This window comes from Macaca nemestrina, chromosome 15, assembly GCF_043159975.1.
Source record: "Macaca nemestrina isolate mMacNem1 chromosome 15, mMacNem.hap1, whole genome shotgun sequence".
Taxonomy (NCBI): Eukaryota; Metazoa; Chordata; class Mammalia; order Primates; family Cercopithecidae; genus Macaca; species Macaca nemestrina.
In genome coordinates, this window is record NC_092139.1 from 90,529,705 (window position 1) to 90,553,560 (window position 23,856).

At 47.1% G+C, this 23,856-nt stretch overlaps 1 protein-coding gene and 1 pseudogene across 1 annotated transcript; both read right to left on the minus strand.

Annotated features, from left to right (window-relative positions):
- Positions 1–15,144, minus strand: part of LOC105498473 (glutathione hydrolase 5 proenzyme-like) — a 63,023-nt pseudogene extending 47,879 nt beyond the window's left edge.
- LOC139358400 (putative inactive beta-glucuronidase protein GUSBP11) lies at positions 15,019–19,186 on the minus strand. The gene is given in 7 exon segments (XM_071078928.1): positions 15,019–15,154; positions 15,326–15,402; positions 15,404–15,514; positions 15,823–16,005; positions 17,566–17,955; positions 18,089–18,246; positions 19,150–19,186. Coding segments are annotated over 7 exon segments (1,092 nt in total).
- Positions 19,187–23,856: the final 4,670 nt, after the last annotated feature.

Below are 23,856 nucleotides of genomic sequence, written 5' to 3' on the forward strand. Positions count from 1 at the left end.
TAAAAAAGCATCATAACACTGAAAAAAAAAAGTAGGGAAACTACACCCAGAGACAACGCAAGGCTTGGTTCTGTGTGTGTGTGTGCGTGCATGTGCACGCACATGCACACATGTTTTTGTGTTTAGTGGAAGTCGGGTGTTGAACACAAAAATCACTGCTCACATACAAAACTATAACCATATGAGACTAGGGACATTTTGCAACTTCTACAGGGAAAAGAAAACAATGAAACAAATTAAAAAAAGCATCCTAAAGACTGGGAGAAACTATAAAAAATCCTAACCCTGAAAGAGGTTGTTATCTAACACGTACAATAAACTGATATGACTAAGTGAAAAACAACAAAAACAACAAAAAATATCCAAGGTAAAAGGATCTAAATAGACCTGAGTGAAAAGAAAGCAGGAAACTGACCCACAGGTGACAGTTCCTCAATATCACTAATCCTCACAAAAATGTGAATCAAAACCATACTCGGTTACCATCTAACTCCACCTAGAATGAGTATTACAAAACACAAAAATCAAAATTGTTGAAGGCAATGCTCAGTGCTGACTTGCAAGAAAAAAAAAAAAATCCTCTACACTCTTCATGGAATGAAAATTACTATATAAACTACAAAAAAAGTTTGGAAGTTCCTTAAAAAAGTAAAAGGTAGGCCGGGTGCAGTGGCTCACACCTGTAATCTCAGCACTTTGGGAGGCTGAGACAGGTGGATCACCTGAGGTCAGGAGTTCGAGACCAGCCTCATTAACATGGTGAAATCCCATCTCTACTAAAAATACAAAAATTAGCTAGGCGTGGTGGCAGGTGCCTGTATTCCCAGCCACTTGGGAGGCTGAGGTGGGAGAATCACTTGAATGCAGGAGGTGAAGTTTGCATTGAGCCGAAATTGCCCCACTGCACTCCAGCCTGGGAGACAAGAGCAAGACTCCGTCTTTAAAAAAAAAAAGTACAACTGCCACTCCAGCTGACAATCCCACCACTGGGTACATGTTTAGAGAAAACGAAAACCCTGTGTTATCTGCCTTTTCATGTGTCCTGAAGCACTAGTCACAATAGCCGAGATGTGGAATCAACCTACCTGTCTATCCACACATGAAGGGATAAAAGAACCACAGTATATATACACAATGAAACACACATCAGCTCTAATACTTCAGGAAATCATGTCATCTGCAACCACTTGGAGAAACCTGGAAGACAATTAGGTGAAATGAAACGAGTCTGCTAGGGAGAGACCCACGCTGTATGACATCAGGCATGTGGAATCCAAAAAACCTTGTCTCCTTGAAGCACAACTTCCAATAGGGGTTACTGGAGGCTGGGGAGAGCAGGGAGCCTGGGCAGGGATTGGTAACAGGTACAGAGTGATGCTCAGATACAAGGAATCCATTCTGGTGTTCTATTGCACAACAGGGTGACTAGGTGATTAGGGTCAACAGAATCTAGTAAATTTTTTCAAAATCAGCTGGAAAATATGGTTCTGAATATCCTCTCCACAGAGAAATAATAATGATGGAAGGTCACACAGATGCCAGATACGATGATTTGATCATGATGCTACACAAACATATGTCAAAATGTCCCTTGCACCCTTGGGTTGGGTGTGTGTGTGTGTGTATACTCTATAGAAATAAAACTGCCATCAAATGTTGGTAGCATTCATTTTAACTGGAGTGAGATGAAATCCGAGTGTGGTTTTCTCACACTTTTGTGTGAATCAGCGATGGTGAGAATCTTCTCTTTGACCTGTGCATCAACCTCATGTCTTCAGGTCCTCCGCCCAGGGCTACATAACAAATTAAAAACAAATTCACAATAACCTAGCAAGTATCACTTATCATACACACACAAAAATCAAAAACACACTCAAGATTTCATCTCACTCTACATTCAATGGATGCCACAAGAAAAAAATTGAAACATATTAAAACACAAAACAATCAAGGTGTGGATTTCCAGAGGAGGAACTTGTCTTCACATTTGGTGGGAAATGGTAAACTAGTATGCACACTAGAAGAAACCACTTAGATGTTCCTTGAAATTGTAAAACTACAACTACCATTGTCTCCAGCAATTCTATTCCTAGCTATATACACAGAGTGCACGATCAGGACATGGAAGAGATTATCTGTCATCCCAGGTGGAATTCAGCCCTATGCCCAAAAGCCAAGATAAGAAATCAGCCGACCTGTCTATACACAGATGAAGGGATGAAGAATCTCTAGTATACAGACACAATGGAATACTTTTGCACCATCAAAGTTCATGGAATCCTACCATTTCCAGTAATATGGCTGAACCTGGAGATATTCTGTTCAATCAAATCAGAAAGGCAGACAAAGACCAAGCCTGCATGTCCTCACTCATGTGGGAGCTGAAAAATTTAACTCACTGAAGGTGAAAATACAGCAGTGGTCACCACAGGCTAGGGGGAGGAGAGGACATCAAGGACTGGCAATAGGTACACAGAGAGTTACAGGAGAGGAATACATTCTGGTATTCCAGTCCAAAGCAGGGTGATGATACTTAACAATATGGTCGTGCTGTTTTCAAAATAGCTACTAAGGAGGATTTTGAATGTTCACACATCGAAGATATCAAACCTACACGTGTTCACAAGCATGGGAAACTCCCTGATTTTATCCATACTCAAGGTATACAAACAAGTATCACAATGTCCCAATGCACCCCTAATTCTGGACATGAAGTATAAAACAAATGTTTTATGAAATGTTAACAATACGCGGCTAAAAATTCACATGGAACCACTAAAGACCCAAAGAACCTGAATATGGAAAGCAATCCCAGGGAATACAAACTCAATTGGAGGCCGCACACTCCCCAATTTCAAATTACATGTAAAATCTCCACTTGGGCCGGGCGCGGTGGCTCAAGCCTGTAATCCCAGCACTTTGGGAGGCCGAGACGGGCGGATCACGAGGTCAGGAGATCGAGACCATCCTGGCTAACACAGTGAAACCCCGTCTCTACTAAAAAATACAAAAAACTAGCCGGGCGAGGTGGTGGGCGCCTGTAGTCCCAGCTACTCCGGAGGCTGAGGCAGGAGAATGGCGTAAACCCAGGAGGTGGAGCTTGCAGTGAGCTGAGATCCGGCCACTGCACTCCAGCCTGGGCGGCAGAGTAAGACTCCGTCTCAAAAAAACAAAAAACAAAAAAACAAAAAAACAAAAAAAAAAAACCTCCACTCATCCAAAGACTACAGTACTGGCATAAAAATGAATCCATGAACCTAGGGACATAAGAGAACCTAAACGCACGCCTGTATGCAGTCAACACATTTTTTTTAAAGAATGCCTAGAAGATGCAATGAGGCTGGGTGCTATGGCACCTGTACTCCTAGTGCTTTCAGAGACTGAGTCAGGTGTGGTGGCGCACACCAGCAATCCCAGCCACTTGGGAAGATGAGGCAGGAGAATCGCTCGAAGCAAGGAGGCAGATGTTGCAGAGAGCTGAGATCTCGCCACTGCACTCCAGTGTGGACGACAGCATGAGTGGGACTACATCCCAAAGCGGAAAAAAGATGAGATGAGGAGTCAGTAGTCTGTTCAATTGAGCAGTCTGAAACGACTGGATAGCCACATACAAAAGAATGAAACAAGACATAAGACCTTGATGTTATACAATACACAAATATAAACTCAAAATACATTAAACCCTAAACACAAGACCTAAAAGCATAAAACTGCTACAGGAAAACACAGAGTGAGCTTAAGTTTAGGAAAACCCGAATCTAAGCTCACAGGATATAAAAGCAAACAATAGGAAAAAAAAAAAAGAAAAACAGAAAAAAAACCACTTCCAACAACATAAGTCAAATTTTCTAGTTTTTGTTATTGACTTTACCTTACAAAAACAATCACTGCTAGCCAGTCATGCTGGCTCACATCTGTAAATCCAGGACATTGGGAGGCCGAGGCAGGTGGATCACCTGAGGTCAGGAATTCGAGACCAGACTGGCCAACATGGTGAAACCCTGTCTCTACTAAAAATACAAAAATTAGCCAGGAGTGGTGGCACACACCTGTAGTCCCAGCTACTTGGGAGGCTGAGGCAAGAGAATCAATCGAACCCGGGAAGCGGAGGTTGCAGTGAGCCAAGATCATGACACCACACTCTAGCCTGGGCAACACAGCAAGACTCCGTCTCAAAAAAAAAAAAAAAGGAAAAACAAAAATAAAAAAATCACAACTAAAATAATCAAGAAACAAAAACACAAAAAATCCTGAAGAAGTTCTGCACATTAAAGAAAGCAATGCACCAACCAACACTCAGAAGGCATTCTTCAGATAGAAAGGACATTATAAGGAATCATGCATCTGATACTACCACACCACTGAGGAGCAAAACACATAAAACCAACTAACCCAACCAAAACTGGGACACAATCCTGAACAGACATCACTAAAAAGACAATGCACAATTCACTAACATGTGAAAAGGGCGGTTCTCAACATTACTAATCATCTCTAAACTGTAAATGAAAACCACACTCAGATACACACTCACCCTAATTTGAACAAATAAAAGAAACCAATTATTTCAAACAAATTCCCTGGAGGAAGTTGCACACACAGCTACTCTCACACTGTTGGGAGAAATCACTGTTACTACAGACACTATGAAAACCTCTTGGAGCTTCCCAAACAATCAAAAAGGAAACTACCATTTCATCTGGCAATTCCAGCAGTGGGTATATACTTAGGGACAGTGAAATCACTGCATGAAAGCCACAGCTGCCTTCCCAGGTTGACCAAAGCACTATACACAATAGCCAAGGTATGCAATCAACCTACCTGTCCATCAACTGATGAAGGGATGAAGGAACTTCAGTATACGGACACAACGAAATATGCCCCATCAACAAAGATTGATGACATAATGTCTTTCTTTTGTGGCAACACGGATAAACCTGGAAGACATTATACTCAGTGGAATCAGCCAGGCAGGGAAACAAAAACACTGCATCATCTGACCCATGAGGAGACTAAAAAAGAATTATCTAATGGAAAGTGAAAGTACAATAGTGGTTATCACATGCTGGGGGGAGGAGAGGGCATGGGCTGGCATTGGTAATGGGTACCAAGTTGCACTTCCAGGGGAGGAATTAATGCTGGTGATCTACTCCACAGGAGGGTGACTACAAGTAACAATACGGTAGGATCTCTTTCAATAGAGGTAGAAAGGAGAGGAACACTGAAGGTTCACACAACAAACAAATAAAAACTAGACATGGGAATAGATATGCAAAACACCCTGACTTCATCATTCCTCAAAGTATGCAAGTAAACAAAATCCCACTGTACCCCCTAATTTTGGACATGTATGACAAACTCAATTTTAAAACTATAAATGGACAATGGTAAAATTCACAGAGAACCAGGGAAGACCCTGAAAATCCAAAGCACTTCCCAGAAAGAGAAAATCACTTGATTGCCTCACGCTCCGCGATGTCAAATTACATCAAAAAGCTATACTTACTGAGGCAGCAAGGAACTGGCATAAAAATAGAAACATTTATCATTGGACAGTATTGGGTAGCCAACAGACAAATCTGAATGTACTTACAGTCAACAGATTTCTCAAAAGGCCAGGCGCGGTGGCTCACGTCTGTAATCCCAACATTTTGGGAGGCAACGGCTGGCGAACCACTTGATGTCAGGAGTTTGGGATCAGCCTAACATGGTGATAATAAAAATAGAAAAATTAGCCAGCATGGTGGCATGTGACTGTAATCCCAGCTACTTGGGGGCTGAGGCAGGAGAATCGCTTGGATCTGGGAGGCAGAGGTTGCAGTGAGCAAAGATCACACTACTTCACTCTAGCCTGGGCAAAAAAGCAACACTCTGTATCAAAACAAACAAACAAACAAACAAAAAACCCAAACAAAATGGGAAACAGCTAGTCTGTTCTGTAAATGACTTTGAGAAAACTGGAAACCCACACACAAAACATGGAAACCTCCTTGAGCTTATCCTTAATCCTTATGCAAGGTACACAAGTGCTGTAATGTCCCCATTGCACCCCTAATTCTGGACATGCAGTATGAACCAAACTTGTCATGAAATGTAACTATACACAGCTAAAAATTCACATGGAACTACCATAGACTCTGAATATGCAAAGCAATCCTAGGAAATATAAACTTGTTTGGAGGTCTCACACTGTTCAATTTCAAATTACATGGAAAAGATCTACTCATCCAAAGACTATGGCAGTGGCCTAACAATGAAACCATGCAGACATAACAGAACCTAAACGTACATCTGTATGGAGTCAACACGCTGTTTTTTCAAGAGAATGCCTGGAAGACAAAATGAGGAGTGGGAGGTCTGTTCAATTAATGAATCTGAAAATACTGGATATCCACATGAAAAAGAATGAAATAGGACCCTTATGTTACACAATACACAAATACCAACTTGAAATAAATGAAAACCAGGCCGGGCGCGGTGGCTCAAGCCTGTAATCCCAGCACTTTGGGAGGCCGAGACGGGCGGATCACGAGGTCAGGAGATCGAGACCATCCTGGTTAACACGGTGAAACCCCGTCTCTACTAAAAAAAATACAAAAAACTAGCCGGCCGAGGTGGCGGACGCCTGTAGTCCCAGCTACTCGGGAGGTGGAGGCAGGAGAATGGCGTGAACCCGGGAGGCGGAGCTTGCAGTGAGCTGAGATCCGGCCACTGCACTCCAGCCTGGGTGACAGCGCGAGACTCCGTCTCAAAAAAAAAAAAAAAAAAAAAAAAAAAAAAAAAAAAAAAAAAAAGAAAAAGAATGAAATAGGACCCTTATGTTACACAATACACAAATACCAACTTGAAATAAATGAAAACCAGGCCGGGCGCGGTGGCTCAAGCCTGTAATCCCAGCACTTTGGGAGGCCGAGACGGGCGGATCACGAGGTCAGGAGATCGAGACCATCCTGGCTAATACGGTGAAACCCCGTCTCTACTAAAAATACAAAAAACTAGCCGGGCGAGGTGGCGGGCGTCTGTGGTCCCAGCTACTCGGGAGGCTGAGGCAGGAGAATGGCGGGAACCCGGGAGGCGGAGCTTGCAGTGAGCTGAGATCCGGCCACTGCACTCCAGCCCGGGCGACAGAGCCAGACTCCGTCTCAAAAAAAAAAAAAAAAAGAAATAAATGAAAACCTAAACACAAGACCCAAAAGCATAAAACTTCTACAGGAAAACACAGAGTGAGTGGAAGCTCAGGGCAACTTCATCTATGCTCATAGGTTGCAAAAAGAAAAAACAGGAAATACATGGAAAATACACTGAAAATCAATGAAATGTATCAAAATTGTGATTTTTCTTTCTGGCCTGACCCAAAATCGCTGCTAACAAAAGGAAAACTCAACACGTGAAAAAGAAAACTCGAGAACTACGGCATGGTAAAGGGAGCAATGAACCAATCAACAATGACAAGGCATTCTTCATATAGGGAGGGCATGATGAGGAATCATTTATCTGAAAGAGGTTGTTACATGGTATGCACGAGAAACTAATGCTACTAAGAAGCAAAACATGCAAGGCCAAGTCACCTGGCCAAAGTTGGGCAATGAACCTGAAGAGATATTTCTCAAAAGTCCCAGCTACTCGGGAAGCTGAGGTGGGAGTGAGCTGAGATCGCACCCCTACACTCCATCTTGAGCAACCATAGCCAGACACTGTATCAAAAAAAAAAAAAAAAGGAAAAAAGAAAAAAGAAATAAACTATGCAGAGAAAGACAAACATCGCATTGTCTCACTCAGGAGGAATCTACAAAACTTTATTTCCTAGAACTAGTAAGCATAACTTTCTAAATGGGTTGGGGTTCAAAGGTGGGGCATGGTCAGAGATTGGAAACAGGTATAAAGTTACATATTCCCATGAGAGGAATGAAACCTGTAGTTCTTTTCCACAGCAGCAGGGTGACTAGGTCTAACATTATCAGAGTGTACTTTTCAAGAAAGCTAGAAAAGAGGATTCTGAATGTCTTCACCTCACTCTATGAGGAAAGACAGATGCTAAATACCCTGATTTCATCATTACACAATGTATGCATGGACCAAAGTGTCTCATTCTACCCTCTGGTAGTACACCTTTACCACAGGGTAAATTTTTGTAAAGAAATGTAAGGGAACAGGCTGAGCATGGTGGCTCATGCCTGCAATCCCAGCACTTTCAGAGGCTGAGGCAGGAGTATTGCTTGAACCCAAGAAGTGCAGGCTGCAGTGAGCCAAGATTGCACCACTGCACTCCAGTCTGTGCAACAGAGTGAGACACTGTCTCAAAAAATAAAAATTAAAAAAAAAAATGACGTTCAAGTGATCAACCAACATGAAAAAATGTGCAACCTCAGCGCAATGCAACTCCCAAACACAATGAGATATCATCTCACGTTGGTCACAATGGGCATTTTTTCAAAGTCAAAACAACATGCTGGCGAGGCTGATAATCTGTCCCAAATCAAGGCAGCAAAATTCCTGCAAAGAAAAAAAACTAAAGCATGTCTGCCAGCTGCTGGTCTGTGTTAGAGAAGGCTCTTTCTAGGGGCACCAGAGGGAATGGAGTGTAATTCAAACTGGAAGACTTTTAAAGCCAGAGCTAGCTCACCTATTGAGGCTATACCTTTTAACTAAACTCAACTGCAGTAGTCAGGACTCTTGTTGCAAGTGACAGAAACCCAACTCAAACTAGCTTAAGCCTAAAGACAGATTTATGGACTATCTCATGGAATTCATAAACAAGATAGTTCTGACTCTCTCTCAGACCTCATTGGCCTTAAGAACAATATGGAGTCAGAGACTCAAACACCACTCTCTTCTCTTGTCATGTCTCTGTTTCTTTGAGATTTGTCCTTTTTTCTCAGCAATTCCCCCAATCCTCTAGTTCACATAAGATGGAGTGGAGTCTCCCTCTGTCGCCCAGGCAGGAGTGCAGTGGCACAGTCTTGGCTCACTGCAACCTCTGTCTCCTGGGTTCAAGCGATTCTCGTGCCTCAGCTTCCGAGTGGCTGGGATGACAGGCATCTGCCACCATGTCCAGCTAACTTTTGTATTTTTAGTAGAGACGGATTTTCGCCATGTTGGCCGGGCTGGTTTCGAACTCCTGACAGGTGATCCACCTGCCTTGGCCTTGCAAAGTGCTGGGATTACATACGTGAGCCACCGCGCCCGGCTACTGATGCAATAATATATTCTTAACTCTGGTTCAAAGACTTTTTGAAGAAGCAGATAATGAGCATGACAGAATTGAAACTGATTTGGGGAATCGATTAAAATCTCCATCTATGTTGGGCGCGATGGTTCACACCTATAATCCCAACACTTTGGGAGGCCAAGACAGGCAGATCACTTGCAGTCAGGAGTTTGAAACCAGCCCAGCAAACATGCTGAAACCCCATCTCTACTAAAAATACAAAAATTTGCTTGGTGTTTTGGTGTGCACCTGTAATCCCAGCTACTCAGGAAGCTGAGCCATGAGGATCACTTGAACCCAGGAGGTGGAGGTTGCAGTGAGCCACGATCACGTCACTGCACTCCAGCCTGGGCAACAGAGTGAGACCCTGTCTCAAAAAAAAAAAAAAAAAAAAAATCCCCATTCATACATGATGAAACCAAAAGATCAAAAGAAAGCAGAACGATTTTTTTTGGAGCAAAACACACTGCTTGCTGTCAATAAAAAGATTACAGTCCTAACTTTTCCCCCAAGAATTCTGTCAGATAATCTCAAAGTTATCAAAATGAAATGGGATTATTTAAAGATGAAGGACTTAAAGAAAAATACTTGGCCAGGCACGGTGACTAATGCTTGTAATCCCAGCCCTTTGGAAGGCCGAGGCTGGTGGATCACCTGAGGTCAGGAGTTCAAGACCAGCCTGGCCAACATCATGAAACCCCGTCTCCACTAAACATACAAAAATTAGCCGGGCATGGTGGCCGGTGCCTCTAATCCCAGCTACTCGGGAGGATGAGGCAAGAGAATCGCTTGAACCCAGGAGGCGGAGGGTGTGCACCTGTAATCCCAGTTACTGGGGAGGCTGAGGCACGAGAATTGCTTGAGTTCAGGAGATGGAGGTTGCAGTGAACTGAGATCTCACCACTGCACTCCAGCCTGGGTGACAGAATGAGACTGCCTCAAAAAAAAAAAAAAAAAAAAACAGTGCTATTTTAAGTGTTTTATGATTAAACTTCTGTAATTGTCTATTGCACTAAGTTCATTATTTTTATTGTATTAAACTTTAGATTCACGGGGCACATGTGCAGGTGTGTTCCATGAGTACACTGCAAAATGCTAAGGCTTGGGCTTCTATTGAACTCATCACCCAAACACTGACCATAGTACCCAATGAGTAGTTTTTCAACCCTTTCCCCTCCTTCCCTCCCCACATGTGGAGTTCCTAGTGTCTGTTATTTCCATCTTTATGTCCATTTGAACCAACTGTTTAGCTATTTATTTATTTATTTATTTTTGAGACAGAGTCTTGCTCCTTCACCCTGGATGGAGTGCAGTGGCTCCATCTCAGCTCACTGCAATATTCACCTCCCGGGTTCAAGCGATTCTCCAGCCTCAGCCTTCTGAGTAGCTGGGATTACAGGCAGGTGCCACCACACCAGGCAAACTTTTGCAATTTTAGTAGAAATGGGATTCCACCATGTTGGCCAGGCTGGTATCGAACTCCTGACCTCAAGTAATCCACCTGCTTTGCCCTCCCAGAGTGCTGGGATTATAGGCATGAGCCACTGTACCTTGCCTATTTTTAAATAATACTTAATTTTCTTTCATTTTGCTAATAATTTAGAGTACAATTATATAATGATATTAACTTTTTTTGGGGGGTGGGACAGGGTCTCACTCTGTCACCCAGGATGGAGTGCAATGGCTCAATCATGCTTCCATGCAGCCTCAAATTCCTGGGCTCATGTGATCCTCCCACCTCAGCCTCCCAAACAGCTGGGACCACAGCCATGCACCACCATGTCCAGCTAATTTTTCTATTTTTGTGGAGACAGGGTCTTGCTATGTTGCCCGGGGGGTGTCAAATTCCTGAGCTCAAGCAATCTGCCCGCATTGGCTTCCCAAAGTGCTGGGATTAGAGGCCGAAACCACCGTCCCTAGCCTAATAATGTAGAATCTTACTTAATGTTTCATAGTATGATTTTCAAAGTTTGTATTTGAAATGTATTTAAATATGTAGTTTGATCTTTTGAAAAACATTTGAATTCCTAACAGATTATAAAATACTATTGTGCCCAGGAGGTGGAGGTTGCAATGAACAGAGATCAAACTGCTGCACTCCAGCCTGGGTGACAGAGCAAGATGCCAGCTCAAAAAAAAACAACAACAACAAAAAAAAAACTAGTTGTGTTAGGGTTCAAACCAGAGAAGCAGAACCAGTAGGAAAGATACACACATTCAGATATACATAAACATATAGTGACACACATCTGCATAGATATAGAAATGGATGGCTTCTAGCCAGGCACAGTGGCTCACACCTGTAATCCCAGCACTTTGGGAGGCCGAGGCAGGCAGATCACCTGAGGTCAGGAGTTTGAGACCAGCCTGGCCAACATGATGAAACTCTGTCTCTAATAAAAATACAAAAATTAGCCAGGCATGGTGGTGCATACCTGTAGTTCCAGCAAATCGGGAGGCTGAGGCAGAAGAATTGCTTGAACCCGGGAGGCAGCAGTTGCAGTGAGCCGAGATCACGCCACTGCACTCCAGCCTGGGTGACAAAGCTAGACTCCATCTCTAACAAACAAACAAACAAACAAACAAAAAAGCTATATACAGACATACATCTAGATAGATAGATATATTCGTAAAAGCTTGGCTTCTGCATTTGTGGGGTTGGCTAAGCAAGCCCAGAGCTCGCAGGACTGGCCGTCAGGAACGACAATCACCACCCAGGCAGGGCCAAAGCTTGCTTTTCACAGGCACTCAGGAAGAAAGATCCAGAGGGAAGGGAGCACAATTGTGGACTCAGCTGCTATTTGAAGTCTGTGCTCCAGGAAGTCCTAAGCCCTCTCTTTTCTAAAAAAAAGAAACAAACTTTTTGGCTTGTGGTGCCACAAGCTGTAGTCTCAGCTGCTCAGGAGGTTGAGGCAGGAGAATTGCTTGAGCACAGGAGTTAGAATCTAGCCTGAGCAGCATAACAAGACTTTGGTTCTAAAAAGCATTTAAAAAATAGTCCGGCTGCAGTGGCTCACAACCGTAGTCCCAGCACTTTGGGAGGCTAAGGCAGGTGAACTGCTTGAAGTCAGGAGTTCAAGACCAGTCTGGCCAACATGGTGAAACCCCGTCTCTACTAAAAATACAAAAATCAGCCGCGCGTGGTGGCGCATGCCTGTAATCCCAGCTACTTGGGAGGCTGAGGTGGAAGAATTGCTTGAACCTGGGAGGCAGAGGTTGCAGTGAGCCGAGATCTCACCATAGCACTCCAGCCTGGGCAACAAGAGTGAAATCCCATCTCAAAAAAAAATTTTTTTGTAATGAAAAAAGTTTTGGAGATAAGGGGTCTTGCCCTGTTGACCAGGCTGGAGCACAGTGGCACAGTCACACCTCACTGCAGCCTCAAACTCTTGGGCTCAAGCAATTCTCCCTCCTCAGCCTCCCTAGCAGCTGGGACTGTAAGTGCATACCACCATGCTGACTAACTAAAAGAAAAAAAAAATTGGCCGGGCGCGGTGGCTCAAGCCTGTAATCCCAGCACTTTGGGAGGCCGAGGTGGGCGGATCACAAGGTCAGGAGATCGAGACCACAGTGAAACCCCGTCTCTACTAAAAATACAAAAAATTAGCCGGGCGCGGTGGCGGGCGCCTGTAGTCCCAGCTACTCAGGAGGCTGAGGCAGGAGAATGGCGTGAACCCAGGAGGCGGAGCTTGCAGTGAGCCGAGATCGCGCCACTGCACTCCAGCCTGGGCAACAGCGTGAGACTCCGTCTCAAAAAAAAAAAAAAAAAAAAAGAAAAAAAAAAGAAAAAAAAAATTTAGAGAGATGTAGTCTCGCTATGTTGCCCAGGCTAGTCTCACACTCCTGACCTCAAGATCTTCCCGCCTTAGCCTCCCAAAGTGCTAGGATGTGAGCCACCATCCCCGGCCCCAGTAAACCAATACCGATACATTATTATTAACTAAGGTTCATCTTGATTCAGATTTCTTTACTATTTCCCATAATGTCCTTTTCCTGTTCCAAGATCTCATCCAGGAGACCATACTATGTTTAGTTCTTAAGTCTCCTCAGGATTGCTGGAGTGCAGTGACTCCATCTCAGCTCACTGCAACCTCCGACCACCAAGTTCAAGCTATTCTCCTGCCTCAGCCTCCCAAGTTGCTGGGATTACAGGCACCTGCCACCACGCCCAGCTAATTATTATTTGTTTTTTTGAGAGGGAGCCTCCCTCTGCTCCCCAGGCTGGAGTGCAGTGGGGCAATCTTGGCTCACTGCAACCTCTGCCTCCTGGGTTCAAACAATTCTCCTGCCTCAGCTTCCCTAGTAGCTGGGATTACACGTGTGTACTACCACTTACTGTCTTTTTTTTTTTTTTTTTTTTGGAGACAGTGTGAGATGGGGTTTCACCACATTGGCCAGGCTGGTCTAGAACTCCTGGCCTCAGGTCATCCACTCACCTCAGCCTCCCAAAGTGCTGGGATTACAGGTGTCAGCCACTGTGCCCGGGCTATTCTGCACTTCACTTGCAAAATATTTTTCCTTTTACAATAAATTGCTCTATGCTGCATCACCTTTCCTGTGTGTTTCTTATTTAAATTTTTTATTTATTTTAATTATTTATTCTTTTTGAAACAGGGTCTCACTATGTTGCCCAGGCTGGTCTCTAATCTTTGAGCTCAAGCGATCCGCCCACCATGGCCTCCCAAAGTGCTGGGATGACAGGCATTAGCCACCACACCCAGCCTAAATTCTTTGAAACTGACAACTGCGGCCCCACAACAGCTGTCAATCATTGTACCACTGCCATCCAGCCTGGTTGACAGTGTAAGGCCTCATCTCACAAGAGGAAAAAGATATATTAAAAATAAATAAATAAATAAATATATTTTTTTTCCTTAAAAACAAGGTATCCCAGTCATGCACGGTAGCTCACACCTGTAATCCTTGCACTTTGGGAGGCCAAGGCAGGTGAGTCATCTGAGGTCAGGAGTTCAAGACCAACCCAGGCCTACATGGTGAAACCCCGTCTCTACTAAACAAAAACCACAAAAATTGGCTGGACATGGTGGAAGGTGCCTGTAATCCCTGCTACTAGGGAGGCTGAGGGAGGAGAATCACTTGAACTTGGGAGGTGGAGGTTGCAGTGAGCCCAAGAGTGCACCAGTGCCCTCCAGTCTGGGCTCCTACAGAGTGAGACTCCAGCTCAAAAACAAATACAAACAAAAAAGACAGGGTCTCCCTCTGTTGCCCAGACCAGAGTGCAGTGACATGGTCACAGCTCACTGCACCCTTGACCTCCCAGGCTCAACTGATTCTCCTGTCTCAGCAGCTGGGACTACCAGCACACATCACCATGACTGGAGAATTTTTAAATTTTTTGTGCTGATGGTCTTGCTATGTTGCCCAGCCTGGTCTTGAACTCTTGGCCTGAAGCGATCCTCCTACCAAGTCCTCCTTACAAAGAGCTGGGATGACAGGCGTGAGCCACCGCACCTGGCCCCCTGAAGCTGCCTGTTCCTTAAGCACGATGTATATCAAGGGGAGCTAGAGTGAGAGCAGCACCGTGGGGAAGGGACAGGACTGCCACCCTGAGCTATGTGATGTTAGGCCAGACCCCTCTTCTCCAAGCAAGATCAACCACATGAGTGATCTCGGGAGCCCGTGCCCGCTCAGACAGCCTGGATTTTAGCTTCGTAGGTGGATGGGAACCTGTGAAGGTTTAGAGATGCTGGGAGAACCTTTTTCCTGGGAGAGCTTTCCAAACAGGGAACAAACAGAGCCACCCTGGGCCCCGCTGAGGGAGGATCCTACCAGAAGCTCTCACCTCTGTCTCACTCCACACCAGTGGTGATGGTGATGTCATCGATGTAGGTAGTTGGTGTCGTGTACAGAAGCACAGACCGCTGTAGTCCCGCATAGTTGAAGAAGTCAAAGTCTGTGTTCTGGACAAAGTAACCCTTGGGATACCTAGGGCAGGAGGACTGTGGTTCGCTGGGCCCTTGCCATGGGTCTTTTGCCCTCAGGTCACTTGCCTCCCCAGATCAGGGCCTCCTCTCTGTGTAGGCCACCCTGTCCCTGGCAGGAAGACCACAGGGTGGGGCGGGAAGGTGGGTGCACGCAGTGGAGGCAGGATGGTACTCACTTGGAGTTGTCAGTCGTGTACGGATGGTCCCTGGTGGCAGGGTGGGGGCGAGCGTGTTGTTGATGGCGACAGTTGATGACGCAGAGGCGGGAGGGCAGGGGCCCCACCCGGAATAGACTGCTGCTGTCAGCCTCGAAGGGGAGGTAGCCCCTTTCATGCTCTAGCTTGTGGACACCAATCACCCACTGCAGACATAGGGAGATATGAGAAGGGGGTGGCAGGTCGGGGCATGAGGAGGGGCTCTGCTATCGGGCACGCCCTCACATAACCCGCAGCATGGGGCTCAAGGGCCTGCCAGCCAGACGGGAAAAAGGACATCCCAGTGGGGTAGATCAGGCCACCTATCCCCCTACACAGGGCACAGCCCCCAGGGCAGGGTAAGGCCCCCCACTGTCCCACCCCAGGAGACAGGCTGTGGGTGGAATCTGAGGGTCCCATGCTGTTCAGCAGCTGTGCCCACACACCTGCCCTGCCTGCTCCTGGCCACACTGACCACAATGGCATAGAAGTGGGCACTGCCAATCCTCAGCACCACTCTTATGTGCAGGTCCCGGATCCATCGCTTCAGCAGGGGCACCTCCCGTTCATACCACATCCAGCTGACAAAATGCTGCAGCCGCCAGTCCTGGCTGATGTCATTGAAAATGGAAACTGGTATGTCCAAGGTGGGGCCCGACTGCGAAGAGAAGGGCCGGGCTCAGCTCCTAGGCCCACAAAGGGATCCGGGAAAACAGTGCTGCACAGCTGTGCCCCCAGGCCTAGCACAAGCCCTGACACATGGTGAGGACTCCTGGCAGAAAAGACAGATAACTTGCTGATGACAGGTCAACTGCCAGGGCAGTTTGCGCACCTGGGCCACTGGGGTCAGAAGTTCGAGACCAGCCTGGCCAATATGGTGAAACCCCATCTCTACTAAAAATACAAAAATTAGCTGGGGGGGGTGGCGGCGCCTGTAGTCCCAGCTACTCAGGAGGCTGAGGCAGGAGAATCGCTTGAACCCAGAAGGCGGAGGCTGCAGTGAGCCAAGATCATGCCATCGCACTCCAGCCTGGGTGACACGGCGAGACTCTGTCTCAAAAAAAAAGAAAAAGAAAAAGAGGATGTAGATCAGGCAAACGCGGCCCAGACCTCACCGGATCCCACTTCTTTGCTGACCACATCCAAGTCAGGAGGGCAACAGGGGTGGCGTCTTTGGCCTGATGTCACAGTCTGTCCTCTATCTGAACCCTGAAAACCAACGTACCTTCCCCCCTCAGCAGAGCCGACATCAGAATGTCTAAACTGTCCCCTGCTGGCGATCTCTGGGCCCAGCTCTGTGCAGCGCCTGCTGCTCCGGCCTGACGAGTGTCTGGTGGCTCATGCCTATAATCAGTGCTTTGGGAAGCCAACGTGGGAAGATGGCCTGAGGCCAGTAGTTCGAGATCAGCCTGGATAACATAGTGAGACCCTGTATCTTAAAAAACAAAACAAAACGAAAAAGTTGGTTTTTGTTTTGAGACAGAGTTTCAGTCTGTCGCACAGGCTGGAGTGCAGTGGCTTGATCTCGGCTCACTGCAACCTCCGACTCCCTGGTTCAAACAAGTCTCCTGCCTCTGCCTCCCAAGTAGCTGGGATTACAGGTGCTCATCGCCACGCCCGGCTAATTTTTGTGTTTTTAGTAGAGACGGGGTTTCACCACGTTGGCCGGGGTGGTCTTGAACTCCTGGCCTCCGGTAATCCGCCCGCCTCAGCCTCCCAAAGTGCTGGGATTACAGGTGTGAGCCACCAAGCCCGACCAAGTTTCTTTTCTTTGTTTTTTTTTTTTTTTTTTTTTTTAATTAGGCATGGCGGCCCCAGCTAAGTTGCAAGGCTGGGGCGGGAGAATCGCTTGAGCTCAGAAGTTAGGATTGTGCCACTCCGCTGCAACCTGGGCGGCAGGACCAAACCCAGTCTCAAAAACATTTCAAAAATTAAAAATAAATATTAGGAGACTGCCCGGGCTCAGCCTTCGCCTCCGGAGGCGGCTGGACAGGAGCGCTTCCTCCTCCTCCCGCCTCCTCCGCCCTGGCCCTCCTGGGTCCCCCTAGTCACCCCAGTACCCCAGTCCTCCAACCCCGCGCCCCCAAGCCCATTGACCTTTAACCTCCTCCGGGCCCCCAGCTCCCGGGCACTCAGGTGAAGGAGGCCGCAGGGCGCCGGGGCTTAGGCCATTCCCAACGCCGGGCTTCCGGGCGCCTCTCGCAACGGTCGCGCCTACCTCTGCTCCTAGAAGCCCGGGAGTCGGTTGTTGGAGAAGTCGGCTTGGAAGCTTCAGAGGCCGTCCAGCTCCTTGCGCTCCCGCGATGCGCTCTGCCGGATGTACAGCATCCCGCCCAGCAGCGCCTGCGGGCAGCCACACAACAGCCGCCGGAGAGCCGCCCAGGACACCGCCACCAGCCAGGTCATACTTCCCGCTCCTCCTCTTGTCAGCCAGTCTGAGGGGATGAGAGCGGCGCAGGGGAAGCCCTGCGGGCTTGTCGCCTGAGGCGCGTGCGGCATGGCGCGCGTGAGGCCTTGGGCGCCATGTTTGTTGAGGGCGAGTGCCAGGCCTGGAGGGGCGGGGCAGCGCCAGGCGCTGCTCAGTAGAACCTGTGGCTGGAATCCAGGGCTAGGCCTTTGGGGAAGCGGGACCCCCACCCTCAGCTCCAGCCAAGAAGGGCGTCGTCTGCTGCCATCCCAGCAGAGGCTGGATGATCCAGGGCCGCAGGTCAGGACAGAACCCCCGAGATTGGTGGCCTTACTGTTTCTTCAAGGGGCACCTCCACTTGCTTTCCCCAGCAGGAATTGGAGCAGGCCCCAGCGGAGCCTCTTCCATGACTGCTGGATGCAGCCTCTTGCAGGGATGCACGTCCTTGGGAGGCGGCTGTAGCCTTGACCTTGGATCTCTGGGACCCTGATCCTAACCAAGGGGACAGAAGTTCCTTCTTGGCTTTGAAGATACAGGGAGATTGGCCGGGCGCGGTGGCTCACGCCTGTAATCCCAGCACTTTGGGAGGCCGAGGCGGGCGGATCACAAGGTCAGGAGATCGAGACCACGGTGAAACCCCGTCTCTACTAAAAATACAAAAAATTAGCCGGGCGCGGTTGTGGGCGCCTGTAGTCCCAGCTACTCGGGAGGCTGAGGCAGGAGAATGGCGGGAACCCGGGAGGCGGAGCTTGCAGTGAGCCGAGATCGCGCCACTGCACTCCAGCCTGGGTGACAGAGCGAGACTCCGTCTCAAAAAAAAAAAAAAAAAAAAAAAAAGAAGATACAGGGAGAGAGGCCAGGTGCAGTGGGTCAGGCCTGTAATCCCAGCACTTTGGGAGGGCTGAGGTGGTCGGATCACCTGAGGCCAGTAGTTCGAGACCAGCCTGGCCAACACAGCGAAGCCCCCTCTCTACTGAAAATACTAAAAAAAGAAAAAAAAAAAAAAAGGAGGAGCCAGGCATGATAGCAGGCGCCTGTAATCCCAGCTACTCAGGAGGCTGAAGCTGAAGAATCACTTGAACCCAGGAGGCGAAGGTTGCAGTGAGCCGAGGTCACACCACTGCAGTCCAACCTGGGTGACAGAGCAAGAATCTATCTCAAAAAAAAAAAAAAATTGCAGGGAGAGGGTGCCCTGCTGGACCCCACTTTACTCCAGTAGGGAAGGCACCGTGTGGAAGGGTAGAGGAAGAGATCTGGAGACAGTAAAAGAGACATAGGTTTATTAAGGGGACTTTCACACAGGTGCAGTGGCTGTGGCTGGACATGAGAACCACTACATTTGTAAAAAGCAAGCAGCTTCCATAACATTTTCACCTAGCATCCTCGACCTGTTACCGGTGGAAGGTATCCGAGTTCCTGGTGGTGAATCCATACACAACTGAAACAACCTCAATTCTTGCCTCCTCAGAAGAAAGAATTTAACTGAGGGTCATAAAGTAGAAACCAGATAGAGGTAAGTTGCAGAGCAGGAGTAAAATTTTATTAAAAAGCAGGCCAGGAACAGGCGTGGTGGCTTATGCCTGTAATCCCAGTTCTTTGGGAGGCTGAGCCCAGTGGATCACCTGAGATCAGGAGTTGGAGACCAGCCTGGCCAACATGGTGAAACCATGTCTCTACTAAAAATACAAAAATTAGCTGGACGTGATGGTGAGTGCCTGTAATCCCAGCTACTTAGGAGGCTGAGGCAGGAGAATCTCTTCAACCTGGGAGGTGGAGGTTGTAGTGAGCTGAGATTGAGCCACTGCACTCCAGCCTGGGTATAGAGTGAGATAGTATTTAAAAAATGGTTACTAAAAAAACTTTAGAATAGGAAGTAAAGGAAAGAAGGAAAGTACAACTTGGAAGAGGGCCAAGCGGTCGACCTGAGAAACCAAGTGCCCAGCTTGACCTCTTGACTCAGAGTTTCACAGGTTGGCATCCTTCCAGGATCTTGTCACTCCTGATTCCTTAGCTTGGGGCTCCGAACGGACTTTCTTCTTTGACCGTAAAGTCATTCTGAGGGTCCACATCAGTTACGGCTGTCGGGTGCCTCTGCCATACAGAGGGGTCCCTCTGGTCCTAGGAACCTGGACTGGACACAGTTGTTTGTACGATTACTCCCCACCCCTTTTCTCATGCTCGCCAAATCCACCTTCTGAGAATGGACCTTAATACTGGAAATGGAGTCCCCAGCATAGTGAAAATAAATACATTGTAGAAACTGACAAGGCCTAAAGGCTTTTTCCCAAATGTTTATGCTTTTTTTCTTATTTTATTTCTTTAAAATTTTACTTGTATATTCCTTTAGTGAAATGCTTACATGCTTAAATTAGGATATAGTTCACTGTTTATGAGGCAGCTTTAGGCCACATTTAACAAAAGTAAGAAAAAGTAGGATGCAAAAGTTTATACAGTATGTATAAATCAGTAATTCAGGACGGGCTTAGTGGCTCACACCTGTAATCCCAGAACTTTGGGAGGGGGAGACAGGAGGATGACTTGAGCCCAGGAGTTTGTGACCAGCCTGGACAACATAATGAGACCACTGTCTCTACAAAAAATACAAAAAAACAAAAAAAAAATTACCCAGGCGGGGTGGCATACACCTATCATCCCAGGTACATGAGAGGCTGAGGCAGGAGCATCGATGAACCCCGGGAAGCAGAGGTTGCAGTGAGCCAAGACTGTGCCACTGCACTCTAGCCCAGGTGACAGAGCGAGACCCCATCTCAAAAAAAAAAAAAGAAAAGAAAAGAAAAAAATAAGACTAAAGGGTGCCAGAGAAGATGCCTTCCTTTTTCTTTTTCTTTTTTTTTTTTTTTGAGTCTCACCCTGTCACCCAGACTGGAGGGCAATGGCCCGATCTCAGCTCACTGCAACCTCCACCTCCCTGGTTCAAGTGATTCTCCTGCCTCAGCCTCCTGAGTAGCTGGATTACAGATGCTCACCACCACACCCAGCTAGTTTTTGTATTTTTAACAAAGACAGGGTTTCACTATGTTAACCAGGCTGGCCTCGAACTCCTGACCTCAGGTGATCCACCCACCTTGGCCTCCCAAAGTCCTGGAATTACAGGCGTGAGCCACCACGCCTGGCCAATTCAAGTATTTCTTCAGTTTACAGTTGGCTAAGAAAGCAAAGCTTTATCTAAAACCTTGGGGCCAGCAGAAGGGGTGTTAAGTTTCTGCCTGTGAGTGTGATTCCCTCCAGGCCCCTCAGGAAGAAATTTGGAACAAAGAACGCCAGTCAGAGTTCAGTCCTCGGTTCACCCTTATCTGAGGTCGAAGGGAAAGCTGTCACCATTTTTCATCCGGTGGAGATCTGCGCTTCCGAAAACAACTTAGGGACATTTGTCAAGATGTCATCTTTACTTTCTATAGGGGATCAGATATCTTGTGGCTGTAACCAACTTGGATGGCTATTGTTCTGAGCTATTATTACCTTTTTCTTTTTCTTTTCTTTTTTTTTTGAGACGGAGTCTCACTCTGTCTCCCAGGCTGGAGACCAGTGGTCCAATCTAAGCCCACTGCACCGTCCACCTCCTGGGTTCAAGCAATCCTCCTGTGTCAGCCTCCTAAGTAGCTGGGATAACAGGCATCCGTTATCACATCCAGCTAATTTTTGTATTTTCAGTACACATGGGGTTTCACCATGTTAGCCGGGCTGATCTTGAACTCCTGACCTCAGTTGATCTATCTGTCTTGACCTCCCAAAGTGCTGGGATTACAGGTGTGAGCCACTGCACCCAGCCAATTACTACCTTCTTCTTATCAAGTTGCTAATTTACTTCTCAGGAATAGCCAGGTGCCCAGAATTTCCCTTAAAGGCTAATGTGGTTCGAGTATGTGCCCTCCAGATCTCATGATGAGATGTGATTTCCAGCCAGATGCAGTGGCTCACACCTGTAATCCCACCACCTTCTCCTCCTCCTCCAATTCCTCCTCCTCCTCCAACTCCTCCTCCTTCTCCAACTCCTCCTCCTCCTCCAACTCCTCCTCTTCCTCCACCTCCTCCTCCTCCAACTCCTCCTCCTCTGTTTCTTTATCCTCCTCCTCCCCCTCTTTCATTTCTTTTTCCTCCTCCCCCTCCTACATTTCTTTTTCCTCCTCCTCCTCCTCACAGGCATGAGCCACTACACAAGGCCTGGCTGTTTGTTTCTTTCTCCTCCTCCTCCATTTCTTTTTCCTCCTCCTCCTCCTCCTCCTCCTCCTCCTCCTCCTCCTCCTCCTCCTCCTCCTCACAGGCACCAGCCACCACGACTCACCTGGCTATTTCCTTTTCCTCCTTTCCTCCTCCTGCTCCTTCTCCGCCTCCCAAATTGCTGGGATTACAGGCCTGAGCCACCACACCTAGCTATTTCTTCTTCTTTTTCTTCCTCTTCTTCCTCCTCCTTCTTCACTTAATTTTATTTTTCTTGATATAGAGTCTCCCTCTGTTGCCCAAGCTGGAGTGCAGTGGTGCGATCTCGGCTCACTGCAACCTCCACCTCCTGGGTTCAAGCCTCCCAAGTATCTGGGATTACCAGCGTCCGCCACCATGCCCAGTCAATTTTTGTCCTTTTAGTAGAGACAGGGTTTCACCATGTTGGCTAGGCTGATCTCAAACTCCTGACCTCATGATCTGTCCACCTCCACCTCCCATAGTGCTGGGATTACAGGCATGAGCCACTGCACCCAACCCCCTGGTTTTTTGTTTTTTGTTTTTTCCTTGAAATGGAGTTTCACTCTTGTTGCCCAGGCTGGAGTGCAATGGCATGATCTTCCCTCACTGCAACCTCCACCTCCTGGGTTCAAGAGATTCACATGCTTTAGCCCCCCGAGTAGCTGGGATTACAGCTGTCAGCCACTGCGCTGGGCCTACAGCTCATTTCTTACCACATAAATCTTTGCGCCTCTCCACAAAACTGCCATCAGGGATGTCCCCAGAAACCATTCATCCCAGGTGCCATGCAGAGAAGAGCTTCTCGTTCTCCTTTTCCCTTTACCTCTTCCCTCTCACCTCATCTTGTTCATTCACTCATCCCTTTTCCATTCTCACTTTTAAGCGTTAACCTTTCAAAAGCCTGTCTTCCCCTATAAGTAATGTATTGTAACTCCCGCCATCACCATATCCTTCTCCAACCCACCAAACTGCCAAGGATGGTAAGTCCATAAACTAAGAAGAAATGGGAAACATTCATTGCAAACTTTGCAGCCCCTCAGTCACCCAATGTGACAGCACAGATCTTCTGGTCTTTGAAGACCCATTTTTTTTTTTTTTTAAGACAGGTGTCGCTCTGTCACCCAGGTTCAAGTGCAGTGGTGCAATCACAGCTCACTGCAGCCCCCAACTCCTGTGCTCAGGTGATCCGCCTGCCTCAGCCTCCCAAGCAGCTGGAACTACAGAAACACACCACCACACCCAGCTAATGTGCTTATTTTTTGTAGAGATGGGGTCTTGCTCTGCTTAACAGGCTGGTTTCAAACTCCTGGCTTCAAGGGATCCTCCCACCTTGGCCTCCCAAAGTGCTGGGATTACAGGCATGAGTCACCAGGCCCGGTCTGAAGACTTTTAAATGCTGCCATATTCAAGATACATTGAAACTCACCTGTGTTTGATGAGCCTGCTTTTTGCAAGTGAGTAATATAAAACACACTGAAATACCTTAAGCTTCTCAGACTTTGTACCTTCCTCTGGAATAATCAGTGCATCCCAAAAGTAAATCCATAATGAGGTCCAGTTTTTCCTTCCTCCTTGGCTATGAAATAGACAAGAAAAAGGCAAGCAAGCCATGTCCACCTCACTGTAGGAGACTCTCCTGTTTGCTTTTTGACTGTGGGAAGCGGGGGCCTGACTGCTTTCCTACTTCCTAAGCACAACTTCCTTTACCTAGGAAATCCTCAGCGTGACCTACATAGATTAAACCAGTTTCTTCACTTTCTTTCCAATATTCTTACAACCAAAATATCCAGAAAGGGCAAGGCAACCTGAAAAAATGAGGACAGGTATATTATCCCATGAGCCAAACTGCCACTTACACTGGTTAGTAATGAAATCAGCAAAATTCCAGATGAGCTCTCCAAC